The 25557-nt window shown below is 43.6% G+C and overlaps 2 protein-coding genes across 2 annotated transcripts in view; both read right to left on the reverse strand.

The window, feature by feature from the left end:
- LOC136576958 (uncharacterized) overlaps positions 1–24340 on the reverse strand; it is a 42320-nt gene extending 17980 nt beyond the window's left edge. Inside the window, exons 1-11 of the mRNA XM_066576624.1 lie at positions 24204–24340; positions 21729–21833; positions 19088–19122; positions 16866–16898; positions 12990–13342; positions 12791–12894; positions 11582–11697; positions 6978–7151; positions 6652–6863; positions 5270–5367; positions 3527–3624 (exon numbers count right to left, since the gene is read on the reverse strand). Coding sequence (XP_066432721.1) covers positions 3527–3624; positions 5270–5367; positions 6652–6863; positions 6978–7151; positions 11582–11697; positions 12791–12894; positions 12990–13342; positions 16866–16898; positions 19088–19122; positions 21729–21786 — 1281 coding nt within the window. The 5' untranslated portion in view covers positions 21787–21833; positions 24204–24340. The remainder of the gene's footprint in view (positions 1–3526; positions 3625–5269; positions 5368–6651; positions 6864–6977; positions 7152–11581; positions 11698–12790; positions 12895–12989; positions 13343–16865; positions 16899–19087; positions 19123–21728; positions 21834–24203) is intronic.
- The window catches only part of LOC136576957 (uncharacterized), a 299361-nt gene that overhangs the window by 64256 nt on the left and 209548 nt on the right, over positions 1–25557 (reverse strand). The gene's annotated exons all lie outside the window — the stretch shown is intronic.

Consider the following 25557-nt stretch of genomic DNA (forward strand, 5'->3'; position numbering starts at 1 on the left):
GCAGAAAATGAGAGGGTAACGAGAACCTGGTATGTTTTAGAAAACTTGTTGAAAATTTGGGTACATTTTATAAAAGGACAATCTGAAAACATAAGGACATTAACTTTGTTACAAAGTTGAGCCAATCAGAGTATCAGAAGATCCTATGATGGACCCCATCTCGGGCACAACAATGGACCTCAAATGTCCAGCTGAATTCAACCCTATGTGGAACTGGTTATGGAGTCCTTAAAAAGACACTAGTGTCTACAAGATGATGCACAAATAACCTATTAGACCTTAAAGGGGTTGTCCCACCGTGACAAATGGATCTATATACTTCTGTATGGCTATTACAAAGCACTTTGTAATATAATGTGTGCTTTGTAAATACGCCATACAGAAGATATATACTTACCTGATCCGGTGCCCCCCCCCCCTATATTTACCTGTCCGTTGCCTTGGCTCCAACCATTCCTTGGCTCTTCTCCCATCAGTCGGTCTTCTCACATCAGTCGCGCAGGCGCTCTTCTTCTGGCTGCTCAGATCCCTGTGAACGCGCCTGATGCAGGCGCATGCGCAATCTTCACCTGGCTTCCCCTGGCTCCGGCAGACAGAAGAGGAGTAGCTTCCCCCAGCGGACCTTCCTTCTGGGCTGGGTAAGTCAATGAGAAGGGGGTGTGGTTGGGCTGTGGGAGGGGGGCGCTAATCGGACGCGGGCTGACACTTTGCGGAGGGGGGGGTGCAGGAGTCGGGCGTGGGTTGTCACTTAGCGGGGGGGAGATAGACTTCTGGCGGAGGTGGATATGTTGTCACATAGACTTCTTGCGGGGTGGGTGTGCGGTCACATAGACTTTTTGTGGGGTGGGTGTGCGGTCACATAGACTTTTTGTGGGGTGGGTGTGCGGTCACATAGACTTCTGGCGGAGGTGGGTGTGCAGTCACATAGACTTCTGGCGGAGGTGGATGTGCTTTCGCATAGACTTCTGGCGGAGGTGGATGCAAGAGTGCACTTTGGGGGGGACTGTGGGAGGGCATTGTGGTGGGTGACACTGAAGTGGGGAACTGTGGTGGGGGCATTGTGGGGGGTGCACTGTGGAGGGGCATGTGTGTGGTGGGGGCACTGAGGGGGTGTACTGTGGAGGGCACTGTGGGGAGGTCATTATGGGGGGGTGCACTGTGTGTGGGCACTTTGGGGGTGCATTGTGTTAGGACACTGAAGGGGGGACTACGGGGGGGGGGCGCACTGGAGGGGCGGGGACTGTGGGGGGGCAGAGTGAAGGGGGCACTGTGAGGGGGGGCATGTGTGTGGGCAGTGGAGGGGGCACTGTGTGTGGGCACTGTGAGGGGGGGGGCATGTGTGTGTGTCATGCTTGGTGCTACTTTCATCTCCCCAGCATGTCCCCTCGTCACTGGAGGCTGTGACACTGTTGTCTCAGTGTCCAGTAATGAGGAGACATGTCGGGGAGATGAACGAATCTCCTGCTACAGCTCTCACAGCAGTAGCAGGAGATCGCACTGCCCTCTCATTGCTGTGAATGGAGCCGGCCGGCTGCCGGCTCCATTCACAGCAGTGAAGCCTGCATCTCCATGACGCCGGTCCTCCAGTCATGTGACCGGCATCATCGGGAGCGCGCACGCTGAGGAGAGAGAGGCAGCAGTGCATGATGGGAACTACCCAGCGGTGCCATCTTTAAAAAGTTCTTCACGCAAGCTTTATAAGGGGAAGAAAAGGAATAAAAAGGTGAGGAAAATATTGTTTTTTATGGGAAAGGCTGCTGTGTGTGATGCTTCTCCTCTACAGGGCATTCATGGGGGGAAAAAAATTAGTTTGGGGGGCGGGACAACCCCTTTAAGATGCATCCTGTGTTATAGTCTTACAATGTAAATACAAGTGGATGTGCGCATGTTCTGCATAGATGGGCGGAGAACCATCAGAATTATTTCCTTTGTTGGGCCTAATGAAACTAAGACCAACACCAGTTAAAAGACACAGTTCCATCAGGTCCAACAGACAACCATGCAGTGTTTTTCTAAAGGAAGGCAAATTGCCCCATATCAGGGGACAAATTCCTTCTAGTCTCCAAATATGACAATTAGGCCTCTTTCACACGAGCGCTATCTAAGCGTATGAGAGGTGCGCACAGAAAGCGCTTCTATAGGAACCAATTGTTTCCTATAGAAGTGCTCACATGAAAGAATTTTAGAAGCATAAAATGCTCACACCTGCTAAAGATAGGACATGTGTGGCTACAATGCCCACATCTAAGGTCCATACTGCGTGAAAAGATAGGACCTGACCTGCGCAGGAAAAGCAGATTCCCCGCTGCTTACAGCAGGACATTTATAACCTGCTGCCCAGAAGCACATTTTAAATGTCCAGCTGTAAACTCCTGTTAGTCCCTGCGGGCATGAGGGGATGCCCCACAAGGATTCTTTTAATCCCTGCTGGGACTAACAGGAATTTACAAAAGGACATTTGAAATAAGCTACTTGGCAGCACATAAGCAGCAAAATATTCCTCCAGCCCTGCTGCTGGGCAATTCCCCAGCAGTGAGGGGCAGTAGGGGACACCCTCCACCTCTCTTTCCAAGGGATTTCCCTATAACAGGGAGCGAGAGGGGGGCTAGATTACAGGTCGTGGGAGGAGGGGTAGCGCTAGAGGGATCCACCCTCTAGCCCTGCCCCCTTTATCTTTGATATGGGGAATTTCTGTTAGAAGCCCTATAGCCCCTTCCCCTCTCTCTAGTCCCGCCCCCTCTCTCTGCACTATGGGGATATCCCTCAGGGACCCCCAGAATAGAAAGAGAGAGCGGGACTATGGGTTAATCCTCCCTAAGCAGGGAGAGACAAAGTGCTGCTACGGGAGATTAACCCATAGCAGGGAGAGACAGAGTGGGGCTATGGGTTAATCCCTTAGAGCAGGGAGAGCGGGGCTATGGGGGACTAACCCATAGCAGGGAGAGAGAAAGCGTGAATATGTGTTAATCCCCCATAGCCCCGCTCTCTGTCCCACTCCCTGCTACAGGGAAATCCTGAAGCCCTGTGGGGTTCTTCTCTCTCTCCTCCTGGAGCAGCTGCTCCAGTAAATAGGTGATTTTCACGCGCATGAAGCTCAGATCTTCTGCACATGAAAAATTGCCATTTCACACGATTGTTTGTGCAGTATAGGTGTGAGTACCCTGATTTGCAATATTATAACTTTCACAAAAGGCATCTAAACCCCCTTTGAACTTGTTCAAAGCACCCATGACAAGATTGTGGAGCAGTAAATTTTATGGTCTCACTGCTTGTACAGCAAAGCATACCTAATCTATGACGATATCACAGTCATGGATTTCCTTTATGCAATAGGAAAGAGGCTCAATTAATTTGATGGTAAGTGTAGGATGCCTTGAAAATTTTCAGTTGAAACTACATTTTCAGACCATTGGACCAAACATTGACTGTTGATAGTATTCTATAAAAGCTTAGGCATCCTATAAATGTTTTGGTACTGAATTAGTCGTCATTGCATGGAGACTTTTTATCTATCTGAAGTTCTTACCACACTGAATGTAGGCCTTAGTTCGTATATCCTAGACATGTTCACAAATCCCAAAAACTGTTGGCAGTTGTCAGTTAGCGTTTTATCGGTCATACATTCTGTAAAAAGAGAAGTATGGAAACTTACGTTATTTAGTAAAGACACAGGGCCATCAGCCATCTCATTATAATTAGAGAACAGGGTCAGCAGAGACCTCTCATTATTAGAGGAAAGGGTCAGCAGAGTCATTGCATCATTAGAGGGCATGGTCAGCAGAGATATCTCATCATTAGAGGAAAGGGTCAGCAGAGTTATCTCATCATTAGAGGGCAGGGTCAGCAGAGTCATCGCATCATTAGAGGGCATGGTCAGCAGAGATATCTCATCATTAGAGGAAAGGGTCAGCAGAGTTATCTCATCATTAGAGGGCAGGGTCAGCAGAGGCAACTCATCATTAGAGGATAGGGTCAGCAGAGTTATCTCATCATTAGAGGGCAGGGTCAGCAGAGACCTCTCATTATTAGAGGAAAGGGTCAGCAGAGTCATCGCATCATTAGAGGGCATGGTCAGCGGAGATATCTCAATATTAGAGGAAAGGGTCAGCAGAGTCATCACATCATTAGAGGGCAGGGTCAGCAGAGGCAACTCATCATTAGAGGATAGGGTCAACAGAGTCATTGCATCATTAGAGGGCATGGTCAGCAGAGATATCTCAATATTAGAGGTAAGGGTGAGCAGAGTTATCTCATCATTAGAGGGCAGGGTCAGCAGAGGCAACTCATCATTAGAGGATAGGGTCAACAGAGTCATTGCATCATTAGAGTACAAGGTCAGTAGAGACATCTCATTGATAGGGGACATGGTCAGCAGAGTCATTAAAATCATTAGAAGGCAGGGTCAGCACGTTATCATTAGGGGGTGAGAGTTAAAGGGATGTTCCCAACTCAGATTTATGGCATATCCACAAGCTATGCCATAAAAGTCAAATAGTTTCGGGTCCCCCATTTGGAACCCACAACCATTATACGTTAGGGCCCCCACAGCCCTTGGCTTTCTTGAACGTGGTGGCTGGGGGTGGTCTGGTGGATGGAAATAGCCAAATACCCAACGCTATGCTGTTTCTGTAACTCCCAGAGAACGCAATGAAAGTTAAGCAAACAGCGTAGCACAGCAAGCTACACTATTTTCATAACTCAGGAGCTGCAGATACAGCGCAGTATACTGTGTGCTACACTGTTTGCGTAACTCCCACTGACTTCTATGGGAGTTACAGAAACTGCATAGCTCAGCCCGGACGTCTCGTGGTGTTCCTATCACGGCCATGTTTAGCTGAGATGGGAACACTCCTTTAATGATAGCTCTGTTGTATTGCTGGAAGACTGAAGAAGGCACTATAGTAATACTGTACTCTATAAACACATATAAGAGCCTGCATGTAGATCCCCTGTTACTCTCTCGTCTCTGAGGGAGGAGCTATACTTTATCATTTCCTGGAGGCTGTATCAATCTGCCAATACTCTTCTGTCCATTAACAGCTATTCTTGGCAGTAGTCATAAAGCAAACACACCCGCTGTACTGCCTATGCAGACAAAACAGGAGGGAAGAATGTGCCTCCACTATGGCTGCCCTCTAGAAGGCTTAAGAAAAGCAAAACAGACACAACATTGTAAAAAAACTTATAAAACCGTTATCTCCGCTTGAGATCAAATACACAATAGTGAGATGAAATAAATGGGACATCTTCTTTAAGTCAGGTCACTTACGATCTGCATCATTTGAAAACATATTTGTGATCCAGTTTGCAACAGCAGTCTTTGCTTTATCATCCATGAACCTAAAGACCTCGTTACATCCATCAACACTAAAGGGGAAACACAAGAAACATTTGTTTTATAATAGGTGTGCTAAGCACATGACCGTGGACCGACGTGTATCCCACGAAAGTAAACAATGACATTTTTAAGAACAGCAAGCAGAGATCTTGGAAAATTGTAGAACTTTTTTTTTGCTGAAGCTGAAATACCCCTTAACATGCTGTTACTATAACCACTTTTTAGATTTCACTTAGAGCTTCGCCACTCTAAAAATCTTCCAACTTCACTTTAGTGGCAGATTATTATATAGGGTCTTTTTTGGAGGCCCCCTGAGATTGCCAAGGTGTGCATGGCCACCCAAAGGGACCCGGTGTCTGGTGTCAGCACAAGAATTGCCCGATGCTCCAGAAGACTCTGCAATTAACTTTTTAAATCCCCCTGTTGGCAAATTGTATCTCAGCCGTTAGCCCGGATGTTATATTCAATAGATGAGCTATAAGTGCGATGCATAAAACCAAGCCCATTGTTGGTAGGCCAAAACATGGTGAGCCCTCTTCAAAGCTGATGGCTACTTCACTTATTGGTATTTGTCACCAATACATTGTCATTGCAAAAATAACACTTTTTTACCAGATGCCTCCACATGGCACCTGTCTGAAACCGCCCAATTGAAAGTCAAATTGGCCTTCATCAGCTGTATTAAAAATAATACAACGCTCTGGCATGAAAATGTGAGTTTTGCGCAAGTTTGATTTTTCTATCTTTACTACTGAAAAAACGTGATTTTCGTAAGTTTGAAATAAAACACGCATTAAAAATACGTAAATACCCATTGAAATCAATAGGTTCTATTCACTGCATGCACAAGTTTTGCATCCGCAGATACACCCATGTGAAGTCAGCCTTAAATGGAACTGAACTACAACACCAGATAACCCTTGGACAGGAGCGGTGCTGGACCCAGGGACTTTTTATTTCTGGTTCGATGCAACCCCTTTAATGCTCCCTTGAAAGTCTCCATATGGATGTGTTCTCTTCACTTTTTATTAAAGCTCTGGTATGGTGTCCATATTATGAGGCTAAAAGTCATTGCGCCCAGTGCATGCCATTAATGTGAACTGCCTTATGGATTTGGGGTTTGTGTTTCTTAGGGTCAAGAAGTCAGAAGTAAAGCTTGCTGGACCTTTGTCTTCTATCAACCAGGAAGGCTTAAAACTAATAATTTCCTTGCACAAAACCTGTAAGTGGCTTAAGATGAAACTATGCCTGATGTGTTTGACACCTCATGTTATGTTCTACAACCTTTCTACATCAAGTCAAATGTTACCTACATGATTCTCATGTTGGCGCAGCCTCCCACCAAAACGTAGGTCAGCCGTGAAAACAGATCAGGTGTCATCGAAGGCAGACAAATTTGCAGCTTTTGCGTGAACCATTCAGTGAGGATGGAAGAGTCAAGTATTTTATACCGATCTAAAAGCACGTCCATAGACTCATTTAATAGCGAGGATTGGACGTATTCGTTGGGTATAGGGCCATAATACTGTGAAGAAGGAAGAAAAAGAGACACATTATAGCGTAATATTCAAAATGGATGAACATAGCAAGATTTCACGTGGGTAGAATTCATTGTGTTGTCCTACAAAACATCACTTACCACGTTTGCTTGCTGCAAAAATTCTCCACAGTAGGTAAATCCTTTACTTCTTATGTCAGCGATCAGAAGCTTAGTGCGTTCCACATAGTTTTCGGGAGATGCAGAATCGAATAATCTGCAGTCTTTGATAACACCCATAATCTGGTCTAAGTTAAGTTTATACAAAGATCCAAACTAGGGAACAAAAAAAGGATGGTCAATGCACTTGGCGTTATAGGGGTGTCCTATGAAGTAAACTCCTTTTGAGACTGCAGCCTGAGAATCCCCATGCAATCATCCGTCATTCCTGGAGGCAGTGCCAGCCTCAGGGGTGTGCGACCTGCACAATAACTACCCCAAAAGGGGTGTGGCAAAGGATTTTGCACCCTAAGCTTGCTACCACCATAAATTGTATAGCATTTGTATCACACTCCTCTGTGTATGGAGCTTTTATATGGTCTCTGTGGGTTGGTATTAGTTGAGAACTGTATGTGGATATTTACATTTTGCGGCACTGTTATTTAAACACTATACTGTATATTAACCCCTTAACGACCAGCCCATAGTGTTTCTACGTCCTCCCGAAGTGGGCTTTATTCTCTGAGGACGTAAAAACATGTGTCTTGCAGAGAATAAAGCCCCTCGGGCTCTGGACGTGACAGCTCCATGCTGTCGGTGCCCACAGGTAGCCGACAGCATGGAGCTGTCATCACGGGCTGCGGGGACACCCCCCCCCGGCAATGCGATTGGCGCTATCCAATAGCGCCGATCGCATAAAAGTTTTAAAAAGTGCAAAAAAAGTTAAAGATTCAGCTGCCCTGATGGATCGGATCCATCAGGGCAGTTGAAATTACTCACCCGGGTCAGCCGCACTGCTCCCCGCTCACCTGGTCCTCTGGGCCCCGAAGCCGGCGTTCTGCGCATGCGCGCCAGGCGGCATTACGTCAGCGGCCCGGGAAATTTAGAATCTCCTGGCTCCCGGCTCCTGTAGGTAGCCGGCAGGCAGGAGACGTCAGTGGGGACCACGGTGAGCGGTCCCCGGTACCGCGATCACCGTTATCCAATGGATAATGGCCATCGCGGAAAAGTGAAGAAAAAAGTAAAAGAAAGAAAAGCTTCACCTTCCCTCATGGATCGGATCCATGAGGGGAGGTGAAAATACTCACCCTCTTTCCTCCATGTCCTCCGGCCGGTGTCGGGACCCTCCGCTGGCTTCTGCGCATGCGCCGATGTGGCACGTATGCGTAGAAGGCCGGCGAGCCCGGCAAATTCAAAATCTCCCTGCACCCGGCTGTCACAGATAGCCGAGTGCAGGGAGATATGACTGGGGACTGCTGTATGCGGTTTCCAGTCATATGATCACCGTTATCCATCGGATAACGGTGATCATATAAGGTTAAAAAGTAAAAAAAAAAAAAAAAAAACTAAAAAGTTAAAAAAAAGTTTCAAAAGATAAAGTTTCATCTCCCCTTACGGATCGTATCTGTAAGGGGGGATGAAATTACGTACCCAAGGTCCCGGATTTGTTCCCTGGTGGGATGTTGATCCGTGGACCTTACCCCAGCTTCTGCGCATGCGCCCGTCAGCATGATGGCGGACGCATGCGCAAAAGTGAAAGATTGCCCAAGAAATTTAAAATCTCCCTGCAGCTGGCTACCAAAGGTAGCCAAGAGCCTGGAGATGTCACAGGGAGCCGCAGTATGCGGTTACTGGTCACGTGATCGCCGTTATCCAATGCATATAATGTCCGATCATGTAAAAGTTCTTAAAAAAAGTGGCAGTTTCATCTCCCCTCACCAATGCAATCGGTGAGGGGAGATGCAACATCTTCTCAGAGGCTTCCGCATTTGAATCCAGATGCGATTATCCTCCATGGACCCTTCCGGCTGCTGCGCATGCGCCCGCCGGCAAAATGCCAGACACATTCGCAGGAGCCGGGAAGCCCAGGAAATTTTAAATCTCCTTGCTCTCAGCGACCAACGGTCGCTGAGTGCTTGGAGCAGTGACCAGAGGCCTCGTTGAGCGGTCCCCGGTCACGTGATAAATTAGCCATATAACATTAGGCCGGTCACGTATGACTAGAGAGGAATTATGGGTTCTGCATGCGCTTGATCAGCGGTAATCCACAGATCAATCGCATGCATTGGATTACACAATTCCCCCTAATTAGCGGGTCGGAATTACATAATCCACTCGCAGAAACAGAACACGGCATGCTATATTTTACCGCGGATATCCGCGACCTAGAGCCCATTGTGCTCTATGACCGCGAATATACTCGCAGCCCATATGCAAACACATTGTGTACGGGCTGCAGGTACCCGGGTCATCTCTAAGCGACGGCGCGGGAAATATAAACAAAAAACGGTGTACTGCGCATGATCGTCTGTTTGAGTAGGCAGTTATGCGCAGTACATTATGCGGCCGTACGTAGGGACACAGCCGGGCTCACAGCTGGAATTCGCTGCGGGCCTCCGTAAGCGGATTCTGCATATGGCCGTGAGAGCCTGGCGTTATTTAGATCGCTACCTGTAATCCGTAATTTACAAGAAGCCCCGGGAACGCTCGCCTTCATGCAGTTCCAGGAGCAGCTTGTTGAGTGCCTTCTGTGTGAGATCACCACACCGCAGCAAGATTAAAAAGCCTCACAGCACCACTTTTTACACCCCATCCCCACCGCTGAGGTCACAAAATACCCCCAAGCGAGAGAGGAGGGGGGATACCTAGTTTTCTTGCCCCATGTGCCCATCCCAACCAGCCTCCGTAATTACCCCTGTCTTTGAACATAAAACGCAGTTTATATTATTACTTTTATCTAATATTTAGGGAATGCCAAAAAATGGGGATAACGGGGGGTGGGGGGTGGGGTATTTTTAGGAAGTCAATTTTTTTTTCCGTATAAGTGGGCAATGGGGCCTGGAATTTATTCAGTTGTACCCTGAAATCCAGCGGGCATTCCCTCCATTATGGGCCTAGCCATGTGTCCTGTAAGTAGATTAGGGCCACAATGGGTATGTTTCTGAACACGGGACAAACTGGGGTATCCATTTTGGGGCGAATGTCTTCATTCCTATGTACACTGTACAAAAAAAAACAGTTTTTAAATTGACAAAATTGCAAAAAAAATGAAAATCGTAATTTTTCCCTTCTGCTTTGCTTAGATTTATTCAAGTACTGTGGGATCAAAATACGCAGTACACCCCTAGATGAAATTGTTAAGGGGTCTAGTTTTCAAAATGGGGTCATTTGTGGGGGTTCTCTATCGTTTTGGCCGCTAAATGGCTCTGAAAGTGGGCAATGGGGCCTGGAATTTATTCCGTTGTACCCTGAAATCCAACGGGTGCTCCTTCCATTATAGGCCTAACCATGTTTGCTTTAAGTAGATTAGGGCCACAATGGGTATGTTTCTGAACACGGGACAAACGGGGAGATCCATTTTGGGGTGAACGTCTTCATTCCTATATACACTGTACAAAAAAAAACAGTTTTTAAATTGACACAATTGCCAAAAAAATGAAAATCATAATTTTTTCCTTCTGCTTGGCTTAGATTCATTCAAAAACTGTGAAGTCAAAAAAGTCATCGTACCCCTAGATAAATTCGTTAAGGGGTCTACTTTTCAAAATGGGGTCACTTGTGGGGGTTCTCCATCGTTTTGGTCACTCAAGGGCTCTACAAGTGGGCAATGGGGATTAAATCTCCTTCAAGCAAAATTTCTGTTCCGAAAGCCACCGGTTGCTCCTTTCATTTTGGGCCCCATTGTGCATACAGACGTAATACCAGGGCCACAATGGGTATGTTTCTGAGTACGGGACAAACAGGGGTATCCATTCTGGGGTGCAAATCCTCATTTTCATGAGTATTATAGAAAAAAGTCCTGTCCTTAAAATTACATACTTGCAAAAATATGAAATTTTCGTTTTCCTCTTCTAAATTGCATTTACTCCTGAAAAAAAACTGTGGGGTTAAAATACTCATGACACCCCTCAGTGAATACGTTAAGGGGTGTAGTTTTTAAAATGGGGTATCTATCATTTTGACTACTATGAGCCTTTCCAATCTTGGCTTGGTGTAGGAAAACAAAGTGTTCCTCAAAATGCTGAAAAGTAATGTTAAATTTGTACGTCTCCTAAATGGTAAAAAAAAAACGAAAGTTTTTCCAATGTGCGCCCTAAAATGAGATATTGCAGTTGGAAATGGGAAAAAATGACGATTTTCCCAATTTTGGCGCTTTTAATAAATAAACACAAATTCTATCGGTCTTTTTTTTTTCCGCCAAAATGAAGCACAACATGTGGCGAAAAAACAATGTCAGAATCGCTTGGATATGCAAAACCTTTCTGGTGTTTTTCCATGTTAAAGTGACACATGTCAGATTTGCAAAATTTGGCCTGGTCATTAAGGTGCAAACAGGCTTGGTCACTAAGGGGTTAATATTGCTGTGTTATTTTATTTACTTGGGCACCATACTGTATGATGCTTGTAATTAGACACTGTGTGATATGGTCTAGTTACAGTATTTTATGGCAATACACCATAAAGGAGGTTGGGGTGACAATAAGAAATGATCCATTGTATTTTTCTGAAAAACGTTTGACTGAATATGGCAAGAAAAAATAACTTACTAGGTCAATGCCGGGATACAAAGTGACGATAGTAATATAAGGTATGAACGTTGAAGACTCTCCAAAGCACTTCTCCAGCCACATTTCACCCGAAAGACCATATGCGCAGGCAGATCCTGTAGAAATAGGAAGTCAATTATCATCTATTAGAAGCATATTATCAGTACTAGACTTAATTTCATCAAGTCCTATATGAAAAATAAAACAATGTTCAGCCTCAAACTTCTTCTTTTTTGTCCTCCATACAGATAGTCGCCTCTATTGCTATAGAGTGAGCTGAGCTTAGCTTAGCACTAAACCCATCTGTCAAAGCTAGAACCTGCACAAGACCTTTTATTCTTCATCACACCCCAACAAGGGGGAGAGGAGCCAGCAACCTCTACTACAACTACAGCACTGAGCTGAAATGAAATAAACGGTGCTCAGTATGCAGCATAACATAGGAAGGGATCCTCTTGAGATGTTGTGAAGGAAGTGGATCCACTTTGTACAATCCCTTTTTTGTTAAGGCCCATTTACACGAGCAGATAATTGCTCAAAGATCGCTCAAAGGACAGTTTGAGCGACAGCTTTGAGCGATTATTTTGCATAAAAAATAATTGGCATTTAAGTAGTTTCCAAGCTACTTAAATGCCAATTATGTATGTAAATGAAGACTTCCCTGAGCTCAGGCTAATAGCTGGGCTCAGATCCTTTGTTCTCCACGGGAGAAACAATGCTATCAGCAGTCCCCCGTGGAGAACGACTGATAAAACTGATCACTAAAATCAAGTTCACTTGATTTTATTGATCAGTGAAAAGAGCCCGAAATGCAGGTGCCCATTTACACGCACCGATTATCGCTAAAACGATCATTGATGAGCAAAGTTTTAGCGATAATGGTCCAGTGTAATTGTGCCTTTAGAAGAGTTGTCCAATGATAAGCTGATAACAGGGCGTCCCTCTGGTGGGACCTTCATTAGCCAGATATAACCTGCATGCAGGAAGGAAGTGTTCAATTTTCCTTCGGCATTGGGATCATTGAACATTATGTAGTGCCTATTGAAATCAATGGCTGTCCGTATAATGCAGGGACATGTAGGGTCCAGCAGATAAAGATACAGTTTTTGAAAAGTATTCTCTGCTTTGGCTAATAGGTAAGGCTCCTGAACAGGATGACTTGTAAAAGCCTAATGTGACCTGATTATATACAGAAAATGTTATCCGTACCTGACTCAGCTTTTTGTGCAGTCAAGTACTTGGTTTTCCATTCAGCGATTTGCATCTTTAGATCTTCTAGGTAGTCTGAGTTGGACTCACCCATATATTGGCAACTGTAGGAAAACAGAATACAGCCAAGATCCAGGTTACAATATTGTGCACCGAATAGGGTCAAAAAAAGGAAACTGTAGATCTCATTTTTACTTACATGTCCTGGTAATCTGTGCAATCCTTGGGGGCAATCATGTTGAGGGTCTCAGAAGCCATGCCTTTAAGGAGGACCTTGAGCTTTCCTTCGAAAACTCCCCTATATCTTACTGAACAAAGAGGATCAGTGGGAGACTGGATCTTTCCCAGTATAAGGAGCAATAGGGAGGTCAAGACTTCTTTAGGACAGTCGGACAGCCCTTCCATGTTATTTAGGACAGGGTAGATGAATTGAATTGTTTTATCCTGCATTGCTTGTATAACAGGACCAGCTGTAACAGGGCTCTGTAAGGCATTGGTGTCTTTAATATAATCGCCGAGTTGTTCGCTATTCATGTTTGCTAGTTCAGACCCCTGTGAAGTGAACAAACCAATAATATGTTATGTTACTATCTATAGGCAACTGAAAGGGAGTTTACAAGCTGATAAGAGTTATTGTGAGTGAAGCAAATACTTTACATTCTGCATTTCAAATAGAGAAGATTCAATGTTAATTATATGCAATCAATTATGTATTCATAAGATCCATCTGTCATATCTTATAATAAAATGCACAGCATTATGGGTGACATGGCCCAGATATCACGCACAAATGGGAACATGACTCAGATTATGTAATGTATGTCCCAGCAGAGAATGGAGAATCTATCTCTCTATCTATCTATCTATCTATCTATCTATCTATCTATCTATCTATCTCATATCTATCTATCTATCTATCTATCTATCTATCTCTCTATCTCATATCTATCTATCTATCTATCTATCTATCTATCTATCTATCTCATATCTATCTATCTATCTATCTATCTCATATCTCATATCTATCTATCTATCTATCTATCTATCTATCTATCTATCTCATATCTATCTATCTCATATCAATCTATCCCATATCTATCTATTTATTTATCTATCTATCCCATATCTATCTATCTCATATCTATTTATCTATCTATCTATCTCATATCTATTTATCTATCTATCCCATATCTATCTATCTCATATCTATCTATCTATCTATCTCATATCTATCTATCTATCTCATATCTATTTATCTATCTATCCCATATCTACCTATCTCATATCTATCTATCTAGCTATCTCATATCTATCTATCTCATCTCTATCTATCTATCTATCTATCTATCTATCTATCTATCTATCTATCTATCTATCTCATATCTATCTATCTATCTATCTCATATCTATCTATCTCATATCTATCTATCTATCTATCTATCTATCTATCTCATATCTATTTATCTATCGATCCCATATCTATCTATCTTATATCTATCTATCTAGCTATCTCATATCTGTCTATCTATCTATCTATCTATCTATCTCATATCTATCTATCTATCTATCTATCTATCTCATATCTATCTATCTATCTCATATCTATTTATCTATCTATCCCATATCTACCTATCTCATATCTATCTATCTAGCTATCTCATATCTATCTATCTCATCTCTATCTATCTATCTATCTATCTATCTATCTATCTATCTATCTATCTATCTATCTCATATCTATGTATCTATCTAACTATCTCATATCTATTTATCTATCTATCCCATATCTATCTATCTAGCTATCTCATATCTATCTATCTATCTCATATCTATCTATCTCATATCTATCTATCTATCTCATATCTATTTATCTATCTATCCAATATCTACCTATCTCATATCTATCTATCTAGCTATCTCATATCTATCTATCTCATCTCTATCTATCTATCTCATATCTATGTATCTATCTAACTATCTCATATCTATTTATCTATCTATCCCATATCTATCTATCTAGCTATCTCATATCTATCTATCTATCTCATATCTATTTATCTATCTATCCCATATCTATTCATCTCATATCTATCTATCTATCTCATATCTATCTATCTATCTCATATCTATCTATCTCATATCTATCTATCTATCTATCTATCTATCTATCTATCTCATATCTATTTATCTATCTATCCCATATCTACCTATCTCATATCTATCTATCTAGCTATCTCATATCTATCTATCTAATCTCTATCTATCTATCTATCTATCTATCTATCTATCTATCTATCTCATATCTATCTATCTATCTATCTATCTATCTATCTATCTATCTAACTATCTCATATCTATTTATCTATCTATCCCATATCTATCTATCTAGCTATCTCATATCTATCTATCTATCTCTCTATCTCATATCTATCTATCTCATATCTATCTATCTATCTCATATCTATTTATCTATCTATCCCATATCTATCTATCTCATATCTATCTATCTAGCTATCTCATATCTATCTATCTATCTATCTATCTATCTATCTATCTATCTATCTATCTATCTATCTATCTATCTCATATCTATTTATCTATCTATCCCATATCTATCTATCTAGCTATCTCATATCTATCTATCTCATATCTATCTATCTATTTATCTCTCTCATATCTATCTATTTATGGCTACCTGTCCACGGGCGTTTTTTCATTGCGTTATCCGCCACGATAATCGCGGTTAACGCAGTGCACGCTTTCCCCCTGTCCACGAGCGAAGAAGCATAGCGATTCTCTTCTTGCCGAATTCAAATCTGTCAGATAGGCTCACCGCAGAGTACTGACCGCTCTCCCCCCTCCTCCGCTGCAGAATACCGCTAGCGATATTATCGCAACGGCCTTGAACAGGAAGCCTGACTGTCTATCTCATATCTGTCTACGTATCTCCCATTTAAATGATCTAACATTCTTAGAGATGTATATGAACAAAGCTTAGACAATGTCCGATTTTGTATGGCCCTAAATGTTATTGACAAATTAGATATAAATAAATGAACTTCCTTACAACATTATTACTTGATGTAACTTTTACTTCTGTTGTTGATGCAAATACTAAAGCTGTAGTTGCTGCAACTGTTGTCATAGGTGCCTCAGCTGTTGTCGTAGGTGCCTCAGCTGTTGTCGTAGGTGCCTCAGCTGTTGTCGTAGCTGCCTCAGCTGTTGTCGTAGATGCCTCAGCTGTTGTCGTAGGTGCCCCAGTTGTTGTCTGAGGTGCCCCAGTTGTTGTCTGAGGTGCCCCAGTTGTTGTCTGAGGTGCCTCAGCTGTTGTCGTAGCTGCCTCAGCTGTTGTCGTAGGTGCCTCAGCTGTTGTCGTAGGTGCCTCAGTTGTTGTCTGAGGTGCCCCAGTTGTTGTCTGAGGTGCCCCAGTTGTTGTCTGAGGTGCCTCAGCTGTTGTCGTAGCTGCCTCAGCTGTTGTCTGAGGTGCCCCAGTTGTTGTCTGAGGTGCCTCAGCTGGTGTCGTAGGTGGCACAGTTGTTGTCGTAGATGCCCCAGTTGTTGTCGTAGGTGCCTCAGTTGTTGTCTGAGGTGCCCCAGTTGTTGTCGTAGGTGCCCCAGTTGTTGTCGTAGGTGCCCCAGTTGTTGTCTGAGGTGCCCCAGTTGTTGTCTGAGGTGCCTCAGTTGTTGTCTGAGGTGCCTCAGCTGTTGTCTGAGGTGCCCCAGTTGTTGTCTGAGGTGCCTCAGCTGGTGTCGTAGGTGGCACAGTTGTTGTCGTAGATGCCCCAGTTGTTGTCGTAGGTGCCTCAGTTGTTGTCTGAGGTGCCCCAGTTGTTGTCGTAGGTGCCCCAGTTGTTGTCGTAGGTGCCCCAGTTGTTGTCTGAGGTGCCCCAGTTGTTGTCTGAGGCGCCTCAGTTGTTGTCTGAGGTGCCTCAGTTGTTGTCGTAGCTGCCCCAATTGTTGTCGTAGCTGCCCCAATTGTTGTCGTAGCTGCCCCAATTGTTGTCGTAGGTGCCCCAGTTGTTGTCGTAGCTGCCCCGGTTGTTATCGTAGCTGCCTGAAGTGTTGTTTGAAGTACCTGAGATGTTGTCTGAGGTGTCGTCTGAGGTGCCTCAGTTGTAAAAGATGAAATAAAAAGAAATGAGCAATGACAAAGAGGCAGCTTCTTTAAATATATTATTATTAATTGCATTTAATAATATTATTACACATTTAATTTCATTATTACTAGTAGTAGCAATAGTAGTATGAGGCTTCTTTCCCTCGAGCATATATCGGTCGCCATTTTCACGGTCGGCCGATATACGCTACAACCTGTGACGTTAAAGCTCGTGAACGTGTGCACAAATACAACGTTTGTGCGCTCATTTACACAGCATGGGCCCCAGCGTATATACGCCGAGGCCACTTTGCTGTCACCTCTTTCCCCTCCCTCCCCCTCGCAAGCTCACCTCTGCTCTCCTCCCCATTTGTTTTTTGCAATGGGAGGTGGCGGGATGGGAGTGGAGCTAAGCGCTGCCCATTGCTGGCTTTGTACAAGGAGCTGGAAGGGGAGGGAACATAGCTCTACGGCCTGTCCCACCACTTGCCCACAGCTAGCCAACTAGGGGTGGGACCCCCCATCCCGCCTCCTCCCATTGCAAAGAGCAAGCGGGGAACTCCCTCCCACCTACGGATGCTGTCATGGGCTCTCATAGGAGCCCATGCATTGGCAGACGTATTCCGGCCCAAAAGATAGTCCCAGGACTATCTTTTGGGCCCAACGTAAAAACGGCCAGCGCTATATTGGGCAGCCGATGCATCAGATCACATGGCCGTATTCCCGTGACGTAAAAATGCCTGGCCAGCCAATATAGCACTGGTCGTTTTTATGTCGGGACCAAGAATACGTCAGCGGCTGCATGGGCTCCTGAAAGCGGCCGGAAGTGGGAGGGAGTGTAACAGCGTGGCTGCTAAACTCCCTCCCTCTGCTCTTCTCTCCGCTTGCTCTTTGCAGTGTGAGGGAATGGTATGGGGTGGAGCTAAGTGTCACCCCATCCCGCCTCCTCCCATCGCTGGCTGCAGACAAGGGGCGGGGCTATGTTCTTGCCCCCTCCCCGCCCCTAGTCCATAACCAGCAATGGGAGGAAGCGGGACAGGGCAGCACTTAGCTCCACCCCTGTCCTGCCCCCTCCCATTGCAAAGAGCGAGTGGGGAGGAGAGCAGAGGTACCACTATTGGCAATCAGGCGGTGAAAAAATATGTCCTTTTTAAATCTTGAGTTAAAGTACGGTTTGTCCATTATACTGGTCAGGATTAGCATATACTACAGCTTTATTACACAATAAGTCTACAGTGTGTATTGTGTTTTCAATTATAATTTACAGAAAAGATTTTCATAAAGATGTGTCATTGCCTTTAATAACTGTCGCTAGTTTAGTACACCCCAACATGCAATGTGGTGAACCAAGGAAAGTTAGTACAATGTCTATTCTACCATTACTTGTTAATTAAGAACTTTCCCTAGCAATCATGTGAAGACATTGAAAGCATTTTAAGACTGTTCAGTATTTATATAAAGGGTGTGGTAAACTCTTCCGGATTTGCTTTGTTCCTCTAAGGTGAAATGAGTTCCATTTTTTCAATTAATTCTTTTTACCAAAACATCCTGATATGAGCTCTGTGGCCACTTACAGTGTCATTTGGGGATAAAAACACTTAAATATCTTTATTTTACTGCAATTTTAAAAAATATTTTCCATTTTCTTCTTTATATTTTAGTTTTTTTACCTTTCCTAATTAATATTTGTTTTTTTTATCACTCTCCAAATGTCTATTTAAAAGTGAATTGAGTGTAATACCCCACTACCTGTGGACAATGTGGTGCTGTTTTTGGAAGACAGCAGCCATATTTGTCTAATCTTGTGCAACCCTTAATTAATCATTTCAGGGTTTTCAGTGTTGTCAATGGAATTTCATGGTTGCATTAAACCAAAACCAGCACCCCATCTGTCTGATTCATTTTAATGGAACTGAGCTGCAATACCAGACACAACCTGTAGGTAGGTGTGGTACTGGTTTTTGGAAGAAATCAGCCATAACTTTCTTATCACAGACAACCTCCTTAAGGAATGGTGTCCCTCATGTCTTTACAGTATGTTTTTGTTGACTTTTTCCAACTTTGATTTCATAATATGTTTAAATTGTAACATTTACTATATTTTTGTCTATTCATTAAGCACATATGGACACGAGGATGAGAATCACAAGTCAGTGAATCAATAACCCTTTTTCGAAAACAGGATTATATTTGATACTTACAGGTTCGGTTGTGGTTTGTCCTTTTGCCCCATGTTCTAAATATGATGGAAACAAAGATATTACATTTTTGTTGTTTAATTTTGTTTACATTTCTCTATGCAGTAGCATAATTTACTACGAGCATTTTACATATTGTCTAAAAAGCTTTCATTTGAAATCATTCTAAGGACTTATTCAGACGACCATTTATCGGCTGGGTTTTCACGCCGAGCCGATATACGGTGTCCTTGTCTGCAGGGGGCGGAGTATGGAAGAGCCAGGAGCAGGAACTGAGCTCCTGCCCCTTCCCCGCCCCTCGCCACTATTTGCAAAGGGAGGGGCGGAGCTAAGTGTGGGTGCATAGCTCCGCCCCCGTCTCGCCCCTCCTACTGCAAATAGTGGCAAGGGGCGGAGAGGGGGCGGGAGCTCAGTTCCTGCTCCTGGCTCTTCCATCCTCCTCCCCCTGCAGACAAGGACACCGTATATCGGCTCGGCGTAAAAACCCAGCTGATATACGGTCGTCTGAATAAGCCCTAAGGCTGCCTGTCCACGGGCAAGTTTTCATTGCTAGATAAATTGCCCGCACACCTTGCATGACACGCTTTCCATGGGCTAACTATGGAAAGCGCAGCCCGACATCCACAAGCGGAGAATTATAGCGATTCTCCGCTCGTGGGATTGAAATCGCTGTATGCTGCGATTTTCTGTAGTGAGCCTATCTGTTAGGCTCATCGCGGAGACCTGTCAGTGCTCCCCACTCCTCCCCCGCGGTATAACATTGTTAACGTTCTTCCGTCACGGCCGTGGACAGGCAGCCTTACTGTACCACCTTATGCATACATCTTATATATATTCCCTTTAGCCCTTAATCAGATGAGCGTATATTAGTCTGTCCGGGCCGGGTGCTACTGCATTCAGCTCCCTCCCCCTCTTTGCCCCTTGCCACTGTTTGAAATGAGAGGGCGGGACAGGGGCGGAGTTAAGTTCCGCCCCCTCCCTCTCATTGCAAACAGTGACGTAGGGAGCTCAATGTACTAGCTTCTGGCCCGACCTGCCTCCTCTCCTTGCAGAGAAGGGCAGCGTATATCGGTCTGGTGTGAAAACCCGAGCGATATACGCTCATTTGAATAAGCCCTTACATTTATGCACTTGTACTTATGGTTTTTACTCTTATTTAACCCCTTCCTGCTCCAGGACATAGATTTACATCCTTGAGCGTCGGGGTAGCTATAGCATTACATCATACTGCAGGAGCGATCAAATCATCGCATGTTGTAGTCCCCCAGGGGGGCTGAAAAGAAAAGTGAAAGTGAGATCAATAAAGTTTTATTAATTGTAAAAAAAAAGTAATAAAAGTTTAAATCATCCCCTTTTTGCCATATCTGTAATTTATAAAATCTAAATCCTGAAAGAAAAACACATATTTGGTATCGCCGGGTCCGTAAAAGTCCAAACTATCAAAGTAGTGCATTATTTACGCCGCACGGTGAACGTTGTCCCAAAAAAATAAAGAACACCAGAAATGCATTTTCAGTCACCCTGTCTCCCAGAAAAAAACGCAATAAAAAGCGATCAAAAAGTCGTATGTATTCTGAATTGATACTAACGTAAACTACAGGGTATCCCACAAAAAATGAGCCCTCGCACAACTATGTCAACGGAAAAGTTAAAAAGTTATTGCGCGCACAAGATGGCGGGAGAAAAAAACGTAAAAAAATTACATGTCATAAAAAAAGAGTAGTACAGTAAATCGTACCGACCCATAGAATAAAGTCATCATGTCGTTTTTGTTGCAGTTTGTTTACCATATAAACAAGACGCACTGAAAGATGGCGGAAGGTCATATTTTTTTATTTACTCCACTTACAATTTTCAGTACATTATATGGTTCAATAAATAGCACCTTTGAAAACTACAACTCGTCTCGCAAAAAACAAGCCCTCAGACAGCGACGTCAATGGATAAATAAAGGAGTTTTTTTGAAGGGGCGAGGAAAAAACGGAAATGCAAAAAAAAAAGGGGGCCGCGTCATCAACGGGTTAAAGAGCCATTATACACTCTATGTCTTATAATTATTCAAATAGAGTGGTAAAAGTAAAGTCAAATTTTTCATATGTGAATTCACATACAATAGTCAGAATGACATGACAAGATAAAATAAATCTTAGTGTTTAACCCTTTCCAATCCACTGTCTGACAACTAAAGACATTCTGATTGAAGTCTGTACAGCTCCGATGTCGGAAGACGTCCGGCAGGGTATTCTTACTGTATATTACTGGTCGCTCTGTTGTCGGGGGCCTCTCCAGCATGTCCCATACCACAGTACTGGCTCTAGCCAGCAGGTGGTGCTATTGTATAATGGCAGAAAGAGGAAAGCCCCTAGGAAACCCTGAATCCAAAATTGGATTGCAAAGGGTTAATGCACCTTACAGATGTTCGATGTGGGCGCCGTTGGTGACACTAGATGACCTAAAATCAAAGTGGAATCAATAACAGAGGATATGCCGGGACGCATCTGAGCAGAACCGGACTAACAACTTGATATCTGCTGTGTCTCTAACACTTTTTTCCCTTTCTCTAACACGTTATCTATGGTATTCTCCATTTAAAATTCCCAAAGACCAAATATATTTTTTCTAACAAAAAATTGTGAATACTTACCCGAAAGCAGGAGGGCTACTATTAATGCCCAGATGAATATCACCCCTTTCCTCCCCATGATTCCAGACAACTGACTGTCCGGTGACAGCTCTGGTTCCCTTCCTTCTGTAGATTAAATATAATCATAATCCATTAATCTTTATAATTAACTCAATGAGGCTTCTATCACATGAGCGCATTTAGGCCGGCCGATATGCGCTATGATCTGATGCATTGGATTCCAATGCATCAGATCACATGGGCGTATTTGCGAGACGTAAAAACTCCCGGACGGCCAATATAGCGCCGTGCGCTTTTACGTCAAGCCCAGAACATAGTTCTGGGAGCCCATGGCAGCGGCTGTAGGTGGGAGGGAGTTTAGCAGCATGGCTGCTAAACTACATCCCTCTGTTCTCCTCCCCTTCCCCGTGCAGGCTTACCTTTCCTCCTCACTCGGTCTCTGCAATGCTAGGGGGCGGGCGGAGGTGGGCGGGGGCGGAGCTAAATGTCGATCCACCCCGCCTCCTCCCATTAATGGCCATGGATAAGGGCGTGGGCGGAGCTAAGGGCCTACCTTGTCCCCGCCCCTTGTTTATAGCCATCAATGGGAGGAGGCAGAACTGACCAGCACATAGCTCCGCCCCCGCCCCTCCCATTGCACAGACGGAGCTGGGAGGAAGATAGGTAAGCCTGCGATGGGGAGCGAGGGTAAAGGGGGATGTCCTGGTGAGGTTGGTGCATTTGCGCTGGCCTCACCAGGCCATATGAACGACCGCACAAACATTTGATTTGTGCGCCCGTTCACCAGTTTTTTCACCCCCAATGTAGCCTCTATCGGCCGGCCGTTATGCGCTCGTGTGAAAGAAGCCTGACTCTGGGAAAGATATGCAGAAATTATCATGTAAAGCAAATCTAACCAAGGAACTACAGTAAACCCAGCAAATACATTTACATTTTCCTCTTTCAAAGATGGCATCTGAAAACAAAAAATAGCTACTTTTTTAAAGTTGATGTTTTTGCCATTATTTTAATAAGTGAAAAAGAAATTTAGAAAAATTTAAGATTACGACTAGAGATGAGCAAACGTACTCTTTTCGGGCGTTTTTGGACTCGAGCACCGCTTTTTCCGAGTAACTGACTACTCGGGCGAAAAGATTCGGGGGGCGCTGGGGGTGAGCGGGGGGTTGCAGAGGGGAGTGGGGGGAGAGAGAGAGCTCCCCCCTGTTCCCCACTGCTACTCCCCGCTCCACCACGCCGACCCCTGAATCTTTTCGTCCGAGTAGTCAGTTACTCGGAAAAAGCGGTGCTCGAGTCCAAAAACGCCCGAAACAAGTACTTTCGCTCATGTCTAATTACGACTATTAGTAACATGAGACCTTTAAGGAACCAACCAGCATCAGTTCTCCTAATCCCAATGGATTATTTCCATATAGCAATTGCTTTAGAGCATTATGTATAAGTTCCTAAAAGTTTTTTTTCAATCTTAAAGGGGTTGTCGAATATATATATGTTTTTTTTAATAGACAACCCATGTCCAAAAATATCAAAGGATTGTATACTCACCTCTCCTGGGTCCTTGCAGCTTTAGTGCCATAGCGCCAATCTCCGCTACTTTTATAATCTGCAAGCACTCTGGACATCACAGGCTGCTGTAGCCAAACACAGAGCCAATCAGTGAGCCCTGTGATTGCCTGCAGAAGCCTGTTACATCCTGCAAACACAGCACTACAAGGAAGATCGGAGCCGCAGTGTTAGAGCTGTGAGAACTTGGCAGACATGAATATGCAATCTGTAACTATTTTTGTAAAAAAATATCTATCTATCTATGCTCTATTGATAGATAGAGAGTACAGCTACATATAGAGAGATATATCTCAGACAAATCCTTTAAGGAAGGGGCAGAAGTTTCCAAGGCCGTTCACTATAAACCCCAGCAAATATAATATTCATATGAAAATTAGAAGACCTTAAAAAAATATTCTGGGCAGTAGTTGCCACTCTTGGTTTGAACTTTCAGGTTTCATACTGGGCCTATAAACTGATCCATAATGGTGACCAAATAATATGAAAAGTAATACTGTTAATGACCTCTTTCAAAAATACCATCATGTCTTATACTGTAAGACTAAGATCCTCTACTGCGCAGGCTCTATATCTCAAAATATATCACATTAATTACATTTACAGCTTCTCCAATGAATACATCTTATGATTACAATAAAGCATCACTTTGCATACAAGGCCTATTAATAGAAATGACAAAATAATGTTTCATTATCTAATTGCAGAGAGCAGCAAATATATTATTCTTTAAATATTATCACAATTTAAATGTATTCATTACAAATTTCCAATCTATCCTTTTTAGATTTCAGCTGTAAATACAATTGCCTGATGATATCCAAACACATCTGTCTCTTATAGGATCCATCTGACTATGTATTTAGGCAGAGGCGCAAATACATGAAAGCAAACAATCAATTCCAGATCACTTACAGTTGGTGTTACTTCTATGCACCTGTTCTTGGAACCATAAGTTGGTCACTGGTGAAAGGCTTGGAGGTAAGCAGTACTTATAGGCTGTCATAGGTCTCAGATTTACAGGTGAGTTATGCTGCCAGCTATTTGGACAGCAGTCAAAGTACCCAACCCATATAGAGGCTGTTCTATGTGTCACTGCATTCCATGCATGTGTCCATAAGACACATCAGAAGACATTCTCTGGCCTAAGGTACATTTCTCTATCCCTACCCAGTACCTGGGGGGTTAAAATGAAAGGTCACTTGATGAAAGTGGAGCATCGCATTTTGAACATAGGAAACAATTTTTAGTTATATTGTTTGCTCTAATATTTTGAACCATGTGTAAAATATACTGTATAATTAAAATTTGTGTTTTATTAATATTATTAATATCCATTTCTTAATTAATTCATATCCATTATTATTAAAGGCATCTTCACATCTGCACAGAGGATAAACATGTGATAGATGTCCCACCTCTGGGGCCCAATCTATCTCTAGTTCCGACCTCTCTAACCTCAATCTGTAAGCTGTGGCCGAGGATAATTGAAAGTTACGGAAACAGTTGAGCAGGCTATCCTACGCTATTTACGTAACTCCCATAGAAGTAAATGGTCATTACATTACAGTACATACAGATCATAATACAGCCGCACACATGAGGACTAAATATGGCGGATAGAGAGGGTGAATTTCCAGGCGCCTGTGTTGTCATTTGGATAGAAATATTTTACGTACAAATATCACACAATGAAACATTGTTATCACTAAATTAGTAAGAATTGCAGTTTCAATAAGCCTCATTAACAGCCCAGCCTATTATCACACCAAGGGGGTACAGTTTTAGGGTGGTTTCACATCTGCATTGGAACCACTGGTCGGAGGTTCCGCTGCAAATCTGGCTAAAATTACCAGAAGAAAAAGCCCAGCATGCAATGTTTTTTCTTCAGTATAAGGGTGCGGGCAGACGAGCGTAGGCGTATTTACGTTCGCACGAGCGCAACGTATAATCACCCGAGCGATCGTTTTTCACCGATCACGACCAGAGCTAGAAAGCGTATTTTCGTTTGTTCCTACTTTGCAAACGGTCTTTTCAGCGATCGAATATGCGTTGGCGCGTATTTCGGTTGCATATGTTCCGTTTTTTTTCGAATTGCCGTTTTTACGCGCCGTAAAATCGCCCATGTGAACGAATACATTCGAAACCATTGCCTCAGATGGTCACGTATATACGTTTGGTCGCAAAAACGCGCCGTTTATCCGCTCGTCTGCCCGCACCCTAAATGTTGAGCAGCTGAGTGGAAACTGAACGGACGGCATTATAGTCA

The sequence above is a fragment of the Eleutherodactylus coqui genome, chromosome 8 (genome assembly GCF_035609145.1).
Source record: "Eleutherodactylus coqui strain aEleCoq1 chromosome 8, aEleCoq1.hap1, whole genome shotgun sequence".
Lineage (NCBI taxonomy): Eukaryota > Metazoa > Chordata > Amphibia > Anura > Eleutherodactylidae > Eleutherodactylus > Eleutherodactylus coqui.